The sequence below is a fragment of the Pleurodeles waltl genome, chromosome 3_1 (assembly GCF_031143425.1).
Source record: "Pleurodeles waltl isolate 20211129_DDA chromosome 3_1, aPleWal1.hap1.20221129, whole genome shotgun sequence".
Classification (NCBI taxonomy): domain Eukaryota; kingdom Metazoa; phylum Chordata; class Amphibia; order Caudata; family Salamandridae; genus Pleurodeles; species Pleurodeles waltl.
The window spans coordinates 148,699,652-148,717,037 of record NC_090440.1 but is presented as its reverse complement, the minus strand read 5'-3'; the positions used below and the strand labels follow the sequence as shown (position 1 = coordinate 148,717,037).

General features: G+C 44.9%; 1 protein-coding gene across 3 annotated transcripts in view; it reads left to right on the top strand.

Moving 5' to 3' along the window:
* The window catches only part of KIF3A (kinesin family member 3A), a 224,141-nt gene that overhangs the window by 79,638 nt on the left and 127,117 nt on the right, over positions 1-17,386 (top strand). For all 3 annotated transcript variants that reach the window (XM_069221976.1, XM_069221977.1, XM_069221978.1), the window contains exon 9: positions 15,310-15,405. In XM_069221976.1, coding sequence (XP_069078077.1) covers positions 15,310-15,405 — 96 coding nt within the window. The remainder of the gene's footprint in view (positions 1-15,309; positions 15,406-17,386) is intronic.

The window sequence follows — 17,386 nt, the reverse complement described above, 5'->3', positions numbered from 1 at the left end:
TCCCAACAACGTCTGCATTGACCATTTCGGCACAGAAACTCAAGCCCTCTTCCGCATCAAAGGTTTCCCCATTCGGATCGAAAATAAATGTTTTGGCGCCGGGCCTATTTTACAAACTATGGCGGAGAAGCTTGATCTGAAACAAAATACTATACATATTCAACCAAAAACTGGCCGGATTGTTGCTAAACCGTCTCACTCTAAGCGGCAGAGCTCATTTGAGGAGGTCATTGATAGACAGCCTCCTCCTTAGAAGAAAAAGAAAAAGGACATTGCCATCAGTCCAGAACCACCACCTTTACCACCCTCTCCTCAGTCACCACTCAAACTCAGAAGAAGAAGATTTAATAGAGGGAACTCCATTAGGATCTCCACAACTTTATATAGAAGATGAGGGGAGAGATGATGACACACAGCAGCCACCATTAGACTGACATTGACCCACCAGGGGGTACAAATACTGGTTAATACCCAGCGAAACCATCTCCACCAGATAACACCACATCCTTCAATGAGTTGGTTGCTAGGACGGCTGCATATCACCAGGTACATTTACATTACATAAGGACCATATAGAAGATGACCTCTTATTTGAAACCCTTTCTTCCATCAATAGGGCATCTCAATACCTGTCCATGTTAAAGGGTATGACACGGCATGCAGGCAAAATCTTTAAAGACCCTGTCCACGTACGAGTAATTACACTTAGGGTTGATTAAAAAAAATACAAACCAGCTCCTTCGGATGGTGCTTACATTAGAGGACAAATTTCCTCAGATTCTATGGTAGTTTCCAATGCTCGTAAACGAGCTAATTCTCAAACTTCTGGGGATGCATCTCCTCCAGACAATAAGTCTAAGCTTATCGATGCATCAGGCAAAAAGGTGGGGGTTCAAGCAGCCAACCACTGGAGAATTGGCAACACACAAGGACTGTTGGCAAGATATGATAGAGCCCACTAGGACGAGATGGAAGATCTTATTCAACATCTCCCAGAAGAGTTTAAAAAGAAAGGACAACAACTTGTACAGGAGGGCAAGTTAATATCTAATACTCTACGCTATGCTCTGACGCGGCGTCTCTTTCTGTCCTCGCGGGTGGAACGCGCTACCGATATTCGGAGCGCCGTTCCCCGCGCTTTTTGACTATGCTTTCTGGGAAGCATATATTTCGCTTCCGGACGCGCTACATTTACTTGTAGCCTTTTTTCTTCTTTTGTTGTTGGTGGTGGGTTTTTTGTTGGTCCTTTTGCCTGTCTCTATCCATGTTGTGTCCATCTTGTCTTCTTCGTGTTTTTGTCCCAGCATGCTCTGTTTTTCTTTTATACCACTTCCTTTTTCCTATACTGGGCTATGGGCTTTTCCCAATCCAAGATGGTGTTACTTCCCTTTCCTGTGATGTCACTTCCCTTTTCTGAGTATATAAGTCAGTCAGTCTTTTTCCTCCTTGCGTTGCAAACACTTCCTTCTGGTTGTGCTGTTCGCTCCTGTTCTTTGCTCCAGCTTTTTTGCCTTGGGAGATTTTTGCCTGTTCCTTGTTCCTGCTTTTGCCTTGGGAGATTTTTACCTGTTCCTTTTTTCCTGCCTTTTACCCTGGATACTGCCTATTTTTGTTTCCTGTTGTCAAGTCCTGTTTTTTCTTGTTTTGCTTCAGGAGTTCCTGTTAGAGGTTTTTTCCCCAGTGTTGGGTTTTTTTCCCTCTGGGACTCCTTCTGGAGGGTACGGTCTGCTTTAGCGTAGCCTGTCAAGCGGCACCGTGGCTACTAGAAGGGGTCGCCCTTATCTGGGAGTATCCAGGACCTGTAGAAGACTTGGTGTATTCGCCAATCCGAAATCCAGAGGTGAGAAGTCCAGCGCAGTACGTGACACTTGTTGCGGCAGATACAGCTGCCAGGGGATAAACACCAGTGTTTATTACGACGACACGCATGGTTGTGTATATCAGGTTTTAAACCTGAGTTGCAACAAACACTTCTGAACTCCCCTGTTGATCAGGAATACCTTTTTGGTCCAGAAGTGGACCAAGCACTAGTAAAAATGAAAAAGACGCTGATGTTGCAAAGTCTATGGGGGCCCTTCAAAATCCTGGCAACAGAGACCCCTTTCGCAAACCTGTCTTCAAACAAGGCAGTAGGCATACAGCATCAGAATCCGCTACCTCTTTCAGGCACTAATAGTCACCATCGCCTTTTTACAGAGGATCATATATGGGAAAAAATTCCATGGGTTGAGGAAAAGGTGCCCCCCCACAAGTACCACCCCTTCCACCTCTAAGCAGTGACTCTCTTCTCATTCCTCCCAATCACACACCACCTATCGGCGATTTGCCGCACCTCCCCCCCCCCCCCCCCCCCCCGAAATGGCAAAACATAACAACAGACAGTGGGTGTTAGATATTATCCAACATGGTTATTTCCTGGAGCTCATCACCACACCTCCAAACATACCACCCTGAAAACACCAACTCTCTCTGAAACATTTACAACTCTTCTATCAGGAAATACAGGCTCTCCTTCAGAGAGGAGCAATAGAGTTAGTTCCCAATCATCAAACAGAAACGGGAGTATATACTCTGTATTTTCTCATTCCCAAAAAAGAAGGCTCACTTCGGCCAAATCTAAATCTCAGACCACTAAATCGTTACATCCTGTCATAACACTTTCATTGATGTAATACCACTTTTACAACAAGCAGACTTTGTTTGCTCTAGATCTAAAGGATGCTTATTTCCACATCCCAATACATCCAGCACACAGAAAATATCTCAGATTTGTCATACAGAACAGGCATTACCAGTTCAAAGTACTCCCACTCGGAGTAACAACTGCACCTCGTGTCTTCACAGAATGCCTCGCAGTGCACCTACGCAGACAAAGCATTCATGTCTTCCCATATCTGGACGACTGGCTTATCAAGTCCTGTTCACTTCACCAATGTCTTCTACACACACACACAGACAACCATTCATCTCCTTCACCAGTTAGGGCTTACCATCAACCTACAAAAATCCCACCACCAACCATCTCAGATACAGCCCTATCCAGGAACTGTTCCAAACTCTCAATTAGAGTTGGCATACCCCAACCCAAGCAGGATCCAGAACTATGAATATTATTAGAATTTTAATACTGACCACATCAGACAAGTTTACATGTTAGTTTTTTTCAGGTTTTGTAGGCTGGGCTGCACACAGGAGAGATAGTTATGGGTAGCTCGAGAGCTACTAGTAGCTCATGAGCTGCTTGTTGGAGACACCTTATCTAGTGTTTGTAGACAGCAGCACACTTTTTTCTCTGCAGTGGTGAACACACAAAATCTAACAAAAGGGCAGCCATTTTTAGAACCTGTTCCCCAGATCACTCTCACAGCAGATGAATCACTAACAGGTTGGGGTGCTTATCTACACAATATCTCAATGCAGGGGTTGTGGGTCACCAAACATCAATCTTTACACGTAAATTATTTGGCACTGCAAGCCCTTCATCTAGCATTCCAGGCATTTCTGATTAATCTGCAAGACAAGACTGTTCTAGTTCGGACAGACAATACAACAGCCATGATTTATTTTATGAAACGGGAGAGAGGGGATAGCAACACTTTCTACATTTGTCTCGACTAGCTGAGACAATCTGGCATTGGGCAATTCGCCATTGTATTCAGTTGTTAGCAGAACATCTCCCAGGAACAGACAACGATCTTGCTGATCTACTCAGCAGGATGTGGCAACAAGTCCACAAATGGGGGCTGCAAAAATACTTCAATCAGTAGGGGTTTCCGCAGATAGATCTGTTCGCAACCGCAAACAACTCAAAATGCCCAAACTTCTCCTACACCCTCTCTCCAAGAGCAATGCTCTATGGATGAGCTGGTCAGGGATATTTGCATATGCTTTTCCACGTCTCCCTCTCCACCCCTTTGTGGTGAGGAAGCTCAAACAGTCCTCTCACCCCCCACATTTTAGTGGCTTCTACTTGGGCACGCCAACCACTGTTCACAACATTACTCAAACTTTCAGTAATTGCACACAAGAAGGTTCCACTAAGCCGGATCTTCTCACTCAGAACCATGAAGAAATCAGGCACCCATATCCCAAAGAACTCAACCTTGCAGTTTGGCTCCTGAGGTCTTAGAGCTTGGATTCTCACAATTACCTCCAGAATGCATGACTATTTTGAAGGAAACATGCAAACCTACAACCAGAGCATGCTACCCTGCTAAACGGAAAAGGTTTGTTATGTATTGTCAAAACAAACAAATTGATCCGTTTCATGTAAATATTCAAAATATTGTTTGTAATTTGCTCTGTATACAAACTTGTGGGCTAGCATGTACTTAAATACGATTGCACCTTCCAGCAGTAGCAGCATATCAACAAAACAAAACATTTATCATTATTAAAAATTCCAGTTATTAAAGCATTTATGGAACGTCTTGAGAGTGTAAACCCACCTAGTGTGCCTCCATCACCAATGTGGAATCTTAATATTGTACTCCCCAGACTTATGGGACCCCCATTTGAACATTTACATGACTGTCCACTCCAGTTTCTCTCTTGGAAGGCAACCTTTTTGATAGCAGTCACTTCACTAAGATGTGTGAGTGAGCTTCAGACATTAACCTCAAAGGAACCTTTTTTTCCAAATACATAAGGATAGGGTAGTCCTTCGTACCAACCCAAAATTTCTTCCAAAAGTGGTTTCCACTTTTAATGTGAACCAATCGGTTGCGTTACCGGGTTTCTTTCCTCAACCTGATTCAGCTGCAGAAAGAGCTCCACACACCTTGGATGTTAAAAGGGTGTTGATGTACCATATTAATAGAACTAAAGACTTTCGTAAATCTAAACAACGCTTTGTGGCTTTCTCACCTCCACATATAGGGAAGGCTATATCTAAAGCAGGTATATCAAGATGGATTATTAAGTGTATCCAAACATGCTATACTAAAGCTACAAAACCTCCACCCATACGTCCTAGAGCACACTCAACTCTTAAGATAGGCACATCTATGGCATTTTTGGATAATATAGCAATAGTTGATATCTGCAGAGCATCCACATGGTCAAATCCGCACACATTTACTAAATATTATTGTGCTATGTTTTCGCACAGCAACAAGCAAATGTTGGACAAGCTGTGCTTCGTACTCTTTTTCAACCAACTGCAACACCCATGGGTTAGCCACCACGTTTGGAACAGCACTGCTTTACAGTCTATGCAGAGCATGTGTATCTACAGCCACACATGCCATTGAACTGATTATGTTACTTACCCTGAAAGCATCTGTTCGTGGCATGTAGTGCTGTAGATTCACATGCACCTGCCCACCTCCCTAGACACCGGTGACCGTTGTAGTATTATACTTCAAATGCATGGACATCTCTTAGTAACACTATATTCACACTCCATTCTCACCTGACTGCAGGAAAACAATCTAACAGTGGAGTTGATGTCCGTGCGCAGCATCTCTGAGAAGAGGGTAAATTTGCCTTGTGACACAGATGACTTCTTCAAAGAAAAACAACTTGTACACATCCAGACCCAACACTTGTTTGAAGAAGTATGCAGAGCATGTGAATCTACAGCACTACATGGCACGAACAGTTGTTTACAGAGTAAGTAACATAATCCATAGGTGTGGTTGGGAAGCAGACTATTTTCCCAGAATCAATATTGTGTGACCTCTGCACTCTGAGAGCTTACAGCTGTGCTATTACTACATTACCTATAAAGGGAAACATATAATTAGTTTCTGGTATGTTATTATGGATATGGTAGCAGATATCAAGTTTATATTTTCAATTATTATGTAATTGTATATGAAATGCTTAAATGTGCAAATGAATAACGATTTAAAAGATGTAATAATTTGTGCTCTTCTAAGCCTGAGTGAATTCATTTCAAATTTGCGATGCAACAGGAATATAGGTGCCACCAGATACATGTTCTTCAAACCCTGTGAACCAGATATACCGGAGGCATTAAATTCCCAAATTGTGAAATGTTTAAGGAATCCTCCATTGATGTGGCATAGGTTGATGACTGACAGGATTGTCTAGGCTTGCATCCAATTTCACAAGAAATAGGTTGCTTACAAAGTCTAAGGAGTGTTGGGATGATCTTACTACAGCATCCTTTTGAAATGCGCTCTGCAGGTCCACTTCTCCCTTTTTGTGAAAGAATGGTAGGAAGAGGACAACTTCTATGCTTCAGGATCCCATTGAACACTAGCCTGTCCCCTGTGCCATTCGTAATACCATTGTGTTTTGTGCAACTCAGGTGCCAGTTATGCAGGTGTAGTACCACTCATCCCCTTTGCAGGTCTGTTGGCTTTAAATGTGGCTTTATTCTAGCCTTGGGTTCTGTCGCCGTGGTCTTTTGTCTGGAAGAAATGTTTAGACTATCATTGACCTAGTAACAAGAGGACCGAGCCTCCTCTTTGAGGGAGCCTCTAGCAGTGCATTAGAAATAGAGTTTGTAGTTGTCTGAGTATGCACCCTGTCAAGCAGGACCTACCACTCTAGTCAGGGTAAGCTAGATGCACACTTAGAGGTAACCTGTGCTTACCCTATGGTAGCTTGGCACACATGGAAAACCGCACCAAAAGACTCCACACCGGTTTAGAAAAATAGAGACCATCTGAGTAAAGCAAGACCACAATGACAAAAATCTAATCAGTAGAAGTCAAGATCTTAATTTTAAAGAGTAAACCAAATGTGTATAGAACTCAGTAGTGCTAAAAGGTTACTTGAGGTTTGCTAAACCGGGGTAAATCAAAAGTTCTGATGGATACAACTACCTGTGGATTCCTCACTTATTGAATTCTCACCCTGCGCCAGCTTTCGCCGGAAATCTTCTTCCTAGCTTCCGCACGTCGACGAGGACGTCACAATTGCCCACGCAACGCCGTCTGATGTCATACAGGCAATAAGAGCTCCTCGCCGACGTCAGTTCCCTTTTTTCCGTGCCTTCTAACAACGTTTATTCTTAGAGGGAGCTACTGTTTCTACTCTGCGTAGTTACAGTTACTGTTACTGTTTCTTTCTTCGAGAAAGAAAGCATGTCTCAAAGAAAGTCGGGTTTTAAGCCCTGCAATGAGTGCGGAGGCAAACTGTCGGTGACGGACCCACATATAGACTGTTTGTGGTTTCTCAGCTTCGACCACGACGTTGACAAATGTGACTCTTGTCAACGGATGAACCCGAAGGCGTTAAAAGAGCGAGAGGCGAAACTCTTTTTGGCGAAATCCAAGAAGAAGGAGAAGCGGCATCGACGCAAGTCATCTTCTCCGAAGTCCCATCGGCGTCATCGTGACTCCCGGCGTCGTCGTGAATCTCGGCGCCGGTCGAGTAGGGAGAGATCGCGTAGTGGTCGCCTTCAGCTCGACGCCGAAAAACATGGGAAGTTAGCACCACCATCTCTCCGCAGACGCCTCTTGCATCACCGGCTTCACCAGTTTTGCCGATGTCGCCTTTGAATCCACCATCTGTGTTTGAGGTTCCTCAGCGTCAGGAGTTCTCACCGGCTTCTCAGACGCCGGGGCCGGCGCCGATGTCACCTCGAGCCCAGGCTCCTCAGTATCCGGCTTTCCCGGCCCCAGGAGCCGACAGTTCCGCATTTTTAAATGCGATGTTTGCTATCTTTCAACAGATGGCTCCAGGTGGTGGACCCGCTGGCCCTTCGGTCCATTGGCCTTCAATATGGGTGCTCCGGCTCCTTTACGACCGGCACCTTTCATGCCCTTCCTTCCGATGGGAGGTGTTGGCTCGGCTGCCGGTTCCTATGGTGTCAACTTCACAGCCGGTGATGCCGAGTAGATCTGCTGGTCCGGCGCTGGAGCGTTCTCCTGTCCATCCTTTGCCTCATACGGCGCCGAAGAAGTACACGGCGCCGATGGATCCGGCGTCAGATGGATCCGAGGATTGGCTTCAGGCTTCGACGTCGGCTGACGCCCTGTCGACGCCAAGAATTGAAGCCAGGTTGCATTCAAGAAGGCTTGCTCTTCGCTGCCTTGAGGAGCAGGAGTATCAGAAGCAGGCATTGGAGGAACCTCTGGGGGATCTCCAGGGTTTAGATACGGCAAGTGGTTTGGATACCTCTCCAGAATGGGACTTAACATCTCCTGGAGAATATACAGAGGAGGCTGCTTCATTCCACTCTGTAATAAAGAAAGCAGCTGACTTTTTGGACCGTCCCTTGCCAGTGTCTGAACCTAAGCCCAATATTTTAACGGAGGTTTTACATCCTGCTTCAACGGTTGCAGAGCCACTTCTGCCCTTTAATGAGGCTCTGTTAGATCCAATTTTAGACATCTGGAAGAAGCCGGTGTCATCTTCAGCAGTTAATAGATCGGTGGCTCGCAGGTATCGAGTGGCTCCTGCGGATCCAGGCTTTTTGTCCAGGCACCCGACCCCAGCGAGCCTGGTAGTTCAGGCTTCATGTTCATCTCGGGCTGCCCCAGGTTCTTTTCCGGGAGTGCCTTCAGACAGAGACTCAAAGAAAATGGATCAATCTTCCAAGAAGGCTTTCTCATCATGCAGCATGGCTCTAAAATCTACTAATGCCACATGCATTTTGGGGAGATACATCTACGCTCTAATGGATGAGATAAAGTCGTCCCATACTGAGGTGCCTCAGGAGGTGTTAAGTCTGGTCTCCGATGCTCAAGCTGCGGCAACCCAAGTGATCCAGTCTGGGCTGGATACTACTGACTCTGTGGCCAGGGCTATGGGCACTGCTGTTGCTACGAAGAGGCAGGCCTGGCTTCGTTCCTCTGGTTTCTCATCGGATGTCCAGTCAGCCCTGCTGGATCTTCCCTTCGATGGGGATAAACTTTTTGGATCCATGGCGGACTCTGCCCTTGAGAGATTTAAGGAGAGTAGGGCCACAGCGAAGTCTTTAGGCTTGCTGCCCTCCTCTTCTGCTTCTTTGAGACTCTTCAGAAGATTTAGGGGGTTTGGTCGTGGCTCATCCTCCTCCTTTTGGGGCAGATATCAACAACAACCCGCCACTGCTCTCCCCTGTAGATCGTACAGGAGGAGAGGTAGGGTCCGAACCAGGGGAGCCGCCCAGCAACACTCTGCCTCTTCCTCTGGAGGGGTGTAGCATGGGAAGCAGCCTTAGTCTTCCACCAATTCCTTCACATACCACTCCTGTAGGGGGGAGGTTATTGAACTTTCTCTGCAAGTGGGAGGATATAACATCAGACTCCTGGGTCACCAGCATTGTGGGGAAAGGCTATGCCCTTCCCTTTCGGGAGTTTCCTACCCCCATCCCGCCACGCCCATCCTACTGTTCAGAAGAGCATCTCCTGTTACTAGAACAGGAGGTTCTAGTCTTCCTTTCAAAAGGTGCAGTGGAGTTGGTTCCAGAGCAGGAGAGGGGTCAGGGTTGTTACTCAAGATACTTCCTGATCCCCAAGAAGGATGGTCGGTTGAGGCCAATCCTGGACCTGAGGATCTTGAATTGGTTCCTCAAACAGGAAAAGTTCAAGATGCTGACCTTGGCTCAGGTGCTTTTAGCATTGAACCAAGGAGATTGGATGGTGTCTGTCGACTTGCAGGATGCTTACTTTCACATCCCGATACTCAAGTCGCACAGGAAGTATCTCCGGTTTGTGGTGGGATCGCAGCACTATCAGTTTGCGGTCCTTCCGTTTGGTCTTACTTCAGCACCTCGAGTCTTCACAAAGGTGATGGCGGTGGTTGCAGCAGAGCTCAGAAGGAAGGGGATAGCAGTATTTCCTTACCTGGACGATTGGTTGATCAAAGCCTAGTCTCCGGAGCTCGTGCTGCGTCATCTGCAGTCGACAACCCAGTTGTTGTTCGACCTGGGTTTTTCTGTGAACGTGCCCAAATCTCACCTGGAGCCCTCTCAGCGCCTCCTGTTCATAGGGGCAGTACTGGATACAACATTGAATCACGCCTTTCCTCCGCCTCAGCGGGTTCAGGACATTCAGGCGTTGGTTCCAATGTTTCAAAGTGGAGCGGTCATTCCAGTCCTCAAGGTCCTACGTCTGCTCGGTCTGTTTGCTTCTTGCATTCTGTTGGTCACTCACGCTCGCTGGCACATGAGGGCTCTTCAGTGGTGCCTCCGAAAGCAGTGGTCTCAACACAAAAGAGATCTCGAGGGATCAGTAAAGATCTCCAGGGACACTGCAGTGGATCTAAGATGGTGGGTTGCGGATGGCAATCTTTCCTATGAAGGCCGTTCTCGCAACCTCTGCCAGTGACCACAGTAATAACGTATGCTTCCACTCTAGGGTGGGGAAGCTCATCTGGGGGATCTGGAGGTCAAAGGCCATTGGTCTCCAGTGGAACAGATGTTTCACATAAATCTGTTGCTAGTTACGGGCAATAAGTCTGGCTCTCAAGGCCTTTCTCCCTTCCCTTCGCGGTCAGTCGGTTCAGGTCTTGACAGACAATACTACCGCGATGTGGTATATAAACAAACCGGGAGGAGTAGGGTCGTACCTTCTCTGCAGAGAAGCTCTGCGACTATGGTCCTGGGTAAGGGACCATCGGATTTGCTTGGTAGCAAACCATCTAGCCGGAGTCTTGAACGTGCGTGCGGACAGTCTGTCGGCACTTCTCGACCGATCGGGAGAACTCGCACTGCCCGTTGTTCTGCAGCCTCCAGTATCCGGTGCAAGGAACGTTGGGGGGACGCGTTTCAGATGTCCTGGTGCGACCAGTTGCTTTACGCATTTCCCCCCCATACCTTTGATTCCTCGGGTTCTGAGGAAAATTCTCCAAGACCGGGCCCAAGTCATCTTAATAGCTCCGGATTGGTCAAGGAGGGTATGGTATTCAGATCTTCTCCAACTCTCTCTGTGCCCCCCGCTCCGTCTCCCTCTCCGGGCAGACCTCCTCTCACAATCACAGGGGCAGGTTTTACACCCCAACCTCCAGAGCCTGCACCTTCATGCCTGGAGATTGAATGGGGCAACCTAAGTTCCTTTTCTCTCCCACCTGAGGTAGTGGATGTTATTTTATCGGCCAGGCGACACTCCACTAAATCTATCTACGCTAACAGGTGGGCTAAATTTGTGTGTTGGTGTGGAGAAAGACAAATTGATCCCTTACGTGCCCACTTATCAGATGTCTTGTCTTTTGCATTGTCCCTGGCACAGAGGGGTTGTGCAGTGGCTACATTCAAGGGCTATTTGTCAGCCCTGTCAGCCTTTCTGTGTCTTCCAGACCAACCTTCTTTATTTAAATCTCATTTGGTATTAAGATTTTTAAAAGGCCTCATTAATAAGTTTCCTCCCACTCCTTTCATTATGCCTCAGTGGGATTTGAACCTAGTCTTAACGTTTCTTATGTGTTCACTTTTGAGCCCATGCATTCTTGCCCCATAAGGTTATTGGTGTTAAAGACTGTTTTCCTTGTTGCGATCACTTCTGCTAGAAGAGTGAGTGAGCTGCAGGCCCTTTCTGTTAAGCCCCCGTATACATCCTTCTATGTAGATAAGGTGGTGTTGAGGACCAAGGCTGCTTTCTTGCCGAAGGTTGTTTCACCCTTCCATATGAGTCAGACTATTACTCTCTCCTCCACCTCATCCTTCTAAAGAGGAAGAAAGACTACATCGTTTGGACCCGAGAAGAGCCCTGAGCTTCTTGATAGACAGAACGAAGGAGTTTAGATTGGAGGATCAACTCTTCATTGAATACGTGGGAAAGATGAGAGGAAGGGCAGTCCACAAGAGAACACTCTCAGGTGGGTCATTCTTTGCATTAAGTTGTGTTATTCTCTGGCAAAGAAAGAACCCCCTGATGGAATAAGAGCTCATTCCACCAGAGCTAAGTCGACCTCTTCGGCCTTGGCTAGGGGTGTTCCTGTGGTTGACATCTGCAACGCCGCAACTTGGTCATCCCTCCACACCTTCGCAAAGCACTACTGCTTGGATTCAGAAGTTAGGAGGGATGGCCATTTTGCACGGTCGGTGCTGCAGGATTTCTTGGTTTGACCATTCAGGCACCCTCCACCGAGTGCGGTACTGCTTTGGGACTCTATTCAATAAGTGAGGAATCCACAGGTAGTTGTATCCATCAGAAGAACAAGTTACTTACCTTCGGTTACGCCTTTTCTGGTGGATACATTAGCTACCTGTGGATTCCTCACGGTCCCTCCCGCCTCCCTGTTGCCTGTCTGGTCTTACCGAGCTATCCTTGGGTGTGCTCCTCTTGGTAGTTGATGGCTTTCAAATATAATGTATATATTTATGTATATAAGCACATTTAAAAAAAAAAAAGAAAAAGAGAAAGGAGAGTTTGTAAGATTGCTATACATAGTATTGACATTTTTGGACTGATTTTTTTTTATCTTTTGGTGTAATTAAATATTGTTATATGATTATTTGTTTCAATGGCCTATTCGTCTCAGAGGCACGTAAAAAATGTTGGTACTGACGTCGGCACGTCGGCGAGGACCTCTTATTGCTTGTATGACGTCAGACGGTGTCGCGTGGGCAATTGTGACGTCCTCGTCGACATGCGGAAGCTAGGAAGAAGATTTCCGTTGAAAGCTGGCGCCGGGGGAGAATTCAATATGTGAGGAATCCACAAGTAGCTAATGTATCCACCAGAAAAGGCGTTACCGAAGGTAAGTAACTCGTTCTTCTGGCTGACTGCGATGGGTAGCCGACCGGCTACAGGACTCACGCAGACACCACTGAAAGAGTACCTTGGATGAAGTAACTGTCAGCGTCTAAAGAATTGATGCGTCGGATCCAATCCACGCAGTCGGGTAAATACGTTAGCGGCAAACCTTGCAGTCGTGTCCCATGTCTCCGCTGAACCCCCCTCCCCCCCCACACACACACAGATGCAGGTGATGTGTTGTGGTTGAGCTGCGCAGTGATGTCCTCGGATCAGCCCTGCGTCGTCTTCAAACCATGCAGTCTGGTCTTGCGTTGACTTCGAATCAGCAGTGAATCAACATCGAAGGCCACTGAATGTGCTGATTGTTGCAACAAAACAGCTGTAGAACCCACTTCTGAGGCCCAGGGCTGGATTGTCACCTGAGGCAAGTGAGGGACTCACAGATGTCAGAGTCCAGCAGCAGAAACAGAGTTTTAGGAAGTCTTTGATGGCCTTGAGACTTCAGAAATAGGAAGTGAGACAGCAAGCCCTTGAAGTCATTCTGGGTTCCAAGTAAAAGGGTCCAGTCAGTGTCCTCAGCAGGGCAGAAATCAGCTGGGGCAGCACTGCAAAGCAGTGAAGCAGTTCCTTCAGCGCAGTCAGTCAAGCAGAGTAGCAGTCCTTGTAGCACAGCAGTCTTTACTCCTGGCAGAGTTCTTTCCAGTACCAGTAGTGTACTGTCTTGGTAGGGTCAGAGCCCCTGTACTTATACCCAAATGTGTCTTAGTAGTGAGGGTCACCTCAAAGCAGCTCCTTGAAGTGCTCAGGTCCCCTTTTCATCTGAGTCCAGGCTCCAAACCTTGAGTAGGGAGCAATCAACCCTTTGTGTGGGACGATGGACACTGCCTATTGAAGTATAAATGTCAAAATGTATGGTATACAACTTTACAAGGGACTTATAAGTAAATTAAATATGCCAGTTGTGTATACACCAAGGCTGCCATGTTTGGGGGAGAAGCAAATGCACTTTAGCACTGGTCATCAGTGGCAAACTGGCCAGAGTCTTAAGGTCGCCAAAAAAGAATTCAGCAAAAAGTAGAGGGCAAAAGGCAGAAACTTTGGGGGTGACCTTACAGAAAAGGTAATTTCCAACACTGTGTGTGAAAACAGACCTTGTGACCAGTTGTGCTGAAAACATAAATAACCTAACTGAAAAGTCTTCTTTTTTATGGTAAACAGAGCCTTGTCACTTTAGGTCCCCAGTCTGCCCAATTCCTTCAACCATAGATCTCTGAATGACATGTCTGGGTGAATTAGTTGATTAGTTAGTATGGTGCCTACTGCGGTCCTAGTTACATGTCCTCTCCTTACTTCCCTGTCACATACTGGTTTCTGTAAACGTTTCAGAACACTCCTGCAACAATAAACATGTTCTCTGTGAATCTGCATTTTCGGGTGGTAGGTACAGACACAATAAAATATGTAAAACAAGCTAGCAGAGCTGACATCTGCTTGTTATCTCCTCCAGAAGCAGGGATCGCAAAGGTGTAGGAACAGCCGCCTAGAGATGTAGTCATTGTGGTCACTGAGAGGTAGGGTAGGGGTAATATCTGGTTCTGTTCACATCTTGTGGCGCCAAAGTAGAGTTCGACTAGCATTTAGAGTCCCTGTTTGTTATTTGGGCCTCTCATGCTAAAGCTTTTCTTTTTACTCGGGCTATGTTAACTGTGAAGCTCTAGCTCCAACTTTGATGTTCATTTTGAACTATAGGTTCTATTTTATTAAATATATGTGTTAGTGGCTGGTGAATACCAGCAACTTAAACGTTTCTGTGTGTACAGGGACTGGTACTTGCCTTGCCCCTAGACTTGGTTTTGAATTGTCGAAGACAGGCACCACTTTATGGTGTTGCCATGAAACAAAGGGGTATTGTTATACTCAAGTGTAAGATCCACCTTCCGGTGTGGTGCCTTCTACCCCAGAATTCTTCCATTAGGCAGTAACTTCCAGTTAATGAAATGGCTTTGTTCTTCTGCACCACAGCTTCCTGTGTTCATACCCATCTTCTCATCTCCCTGTATCTGCTTCTTACCTTTTTGCCATCTTCCCTTATTGATATTGCATATCAATATCAACATATCTAAATCCTGTTACTTTCTCAAAGTTGTCTGATTTGCAATTGCTTGGGCCACTTCAGCAGGAAGAAACAGTGATGAAAGGAGTTAGCACTGTAGCCAACATCTTTATGCCAGGCAAGGCTCCTCATGGCGCCATTTAAAGTTAGGAAATAGGTATGCCATGTAGTATAAAAGTCCAGGTATTAATTTACAATGCCAATAGCTCTAACTTAAGCAAATGTGAGACCTATTTCATTGCAAATGCTTAAACGCTTAAATGTATTGCCCACGAAACGACATGAAGTATAACACCAGTAAATAATGCAAGTTACAATTATACCTGTTTTACTTGTATATTAAGAGTGGATGCTAGGATGTGTTCTCTTGATATGAATGAAATTTGAAGAAACCCTTCTGCATTTGAAAGGTATGTAATTATTAAAATAGAATGCATCTGTTGCCTTGCTTCTTTTTATTTTTGAAAAGTAGGCATTGTATTTTTGAATCGCCACTCATAGCCTCTATCAAAACAAAATTCGATATTAATAAAGAAGGTAGATGATATGGTTCAACTTCCCTTTCTTAACCAAGGAAATTCTGTTTTTGCACCTAAGGTGAAGGGATTTCAGGCTCTGACATCAGTGGTTCTGATGACGATGAGGATGATGGAGAAATTGACGAGAATGGAGAAAAGAAGAAGAGACGTAGAGGTAAAGTGCAAAGCTACTCAGCAGGCTGTGTTGTCCCTTCTTTGCAACCCCTATTTTTAACTTTTCCATTCATGGCCAGGACTGCATTTTGATCTCAGATGTTCTTTAGTGTACAGTTTATTTGTCCAGTCTAGTGCCACTTGCAAGTGTTAGGCTTTATAAAGCTGCTATATGGGTATTTTGTACTTGTGTTGCAGTACTAAATGTGCTTCCACTTGGGTACTTTGCATGAATTATTTTCTCTGTGCCTGATTACTTCAAGACTCATGCTTTGTTCTGCCACTATCTTTAGATATGAAACTTTGTTTATCGTTTTATAATTTAGTTGTGCTTTCTTTATCTGTTTACATTCCAACCAGTGGTCTTTTTGTAAACGTGGATTTTGAGTCAAAAAGTGATTATGTTCATATTTTGCCAATTTCATGGCTAATTTACGGCCACAATAGTGTTCTGGTAAACATGAAAAAATACTGGCCTATTTGCACTCTATTACATTCATGAGAAGTGGTAAACTTTTAAGAATGGGTGTTAGCCTGAGATAAATTAAATAGATGATATTGGATTATCCACCAACATTTGCCTTCTGGTGGACATAGCCTTGTGGAGAACCATTGTAACATAATGTACCAGAAAACTACTGGAAAGTCTACTTTTGACCATGTTTACTGATAGATCTTGGATTTGATTTGGCAGCAGATTGATGGAGGCACAAGGAGTATTTCTAAGATCATTGACACAGATGATATTATAGCACCGTCGTTGCTGCTGAGGGCTATATCGCTTTTTAAAGGCTCTGGATCCTAATTGTAGGCCCAAGTCACTGGTCGAGGCCCTTAATGAGGGAGGCAGCCTTTAACAACTGATATAGCTCAAATTGTGTCTTTTCCATGTCATCTGTAACAATCTGAGAAGTCTCATGGCTAAAAATGTTTTACTGAATGGTTGACATTTTAATTTAAGCATTGGTTGATGGCCATTTCGTTTGAAATCAGTGTCATATCTTTGATAGTTTTTTTTTTTTTTCTTTTGCTCTCTGATCTTTTTCTCTTCGCGATCTTGATTCCTCTTTCTGGGGATTTCCTTGGGGGCATTTCTCTGTTTTCCAGGCAGTAGCAGCAGCAGTAGTTCAGACTCCACAGTCATAGAAAAACCTCTGGATAAGTCATTTTCTAGTGAGTGGGAGCTCTTCATTGTTTGGAAAAAGCTTTGGCTTCTCCTTTCCCCATGCACCTCATAATCCTGTAAATGCTGCACTGCTCTGTAAGCTAAGGCAACATTATTCTACCCATGAATTATCCAAAGCATGCGTTTCTTTCGCTTTGCTCTCCCTTTTTGTATTAATTCCTTCACATCTTTACTATCAAATGCCTGCTTTAGCCATTATTTATTTTGTGGTGTGTTTCACAAGAAGATATGTGCACTATGTTGAGTGATGGATGCAGAAATATTCTTGCTTAATGTTTTGCTTCTGCCTTAAAAAGTTGAATTAAACAACACACTGGCTAAAATAAACACAAAAAGGAGTATTCTGTGTTTAGTCATATTAGTACTACAGCAGATTATAAAGTGCTAAATTAAGGTTGGTTATTTTTTGGGAGCTCTATATGAAGGCTGACCTTCTTTTACTAGATATACTTGATATTTTCTTCAGCTTAAACATAATACGTATTCTCTAAGTAACAAGAAGTACATTTCCCCAGCCATGATTTATCAAGATAAGACCCAATAGGTTATTTGCTTGAATTTGAGTGTTGGTGTTAAGTATAACTGAGACACAATGGGTTTCTTCACATATAAGGGACCCTGTTATTTTTCAACTAAGAATCAGTATTGTTTTATAAAAAAGGCAACATTAATGTCTTCCTATTAATGTGCATGTGACTCCTTCATGTTCCCAACATTTGTGAATCCTTGAATCGTGGATAAAATCAAAATGGTTATGCTGCATTATAAATTTGTGTGTCCTAGAATCCTTCATTGG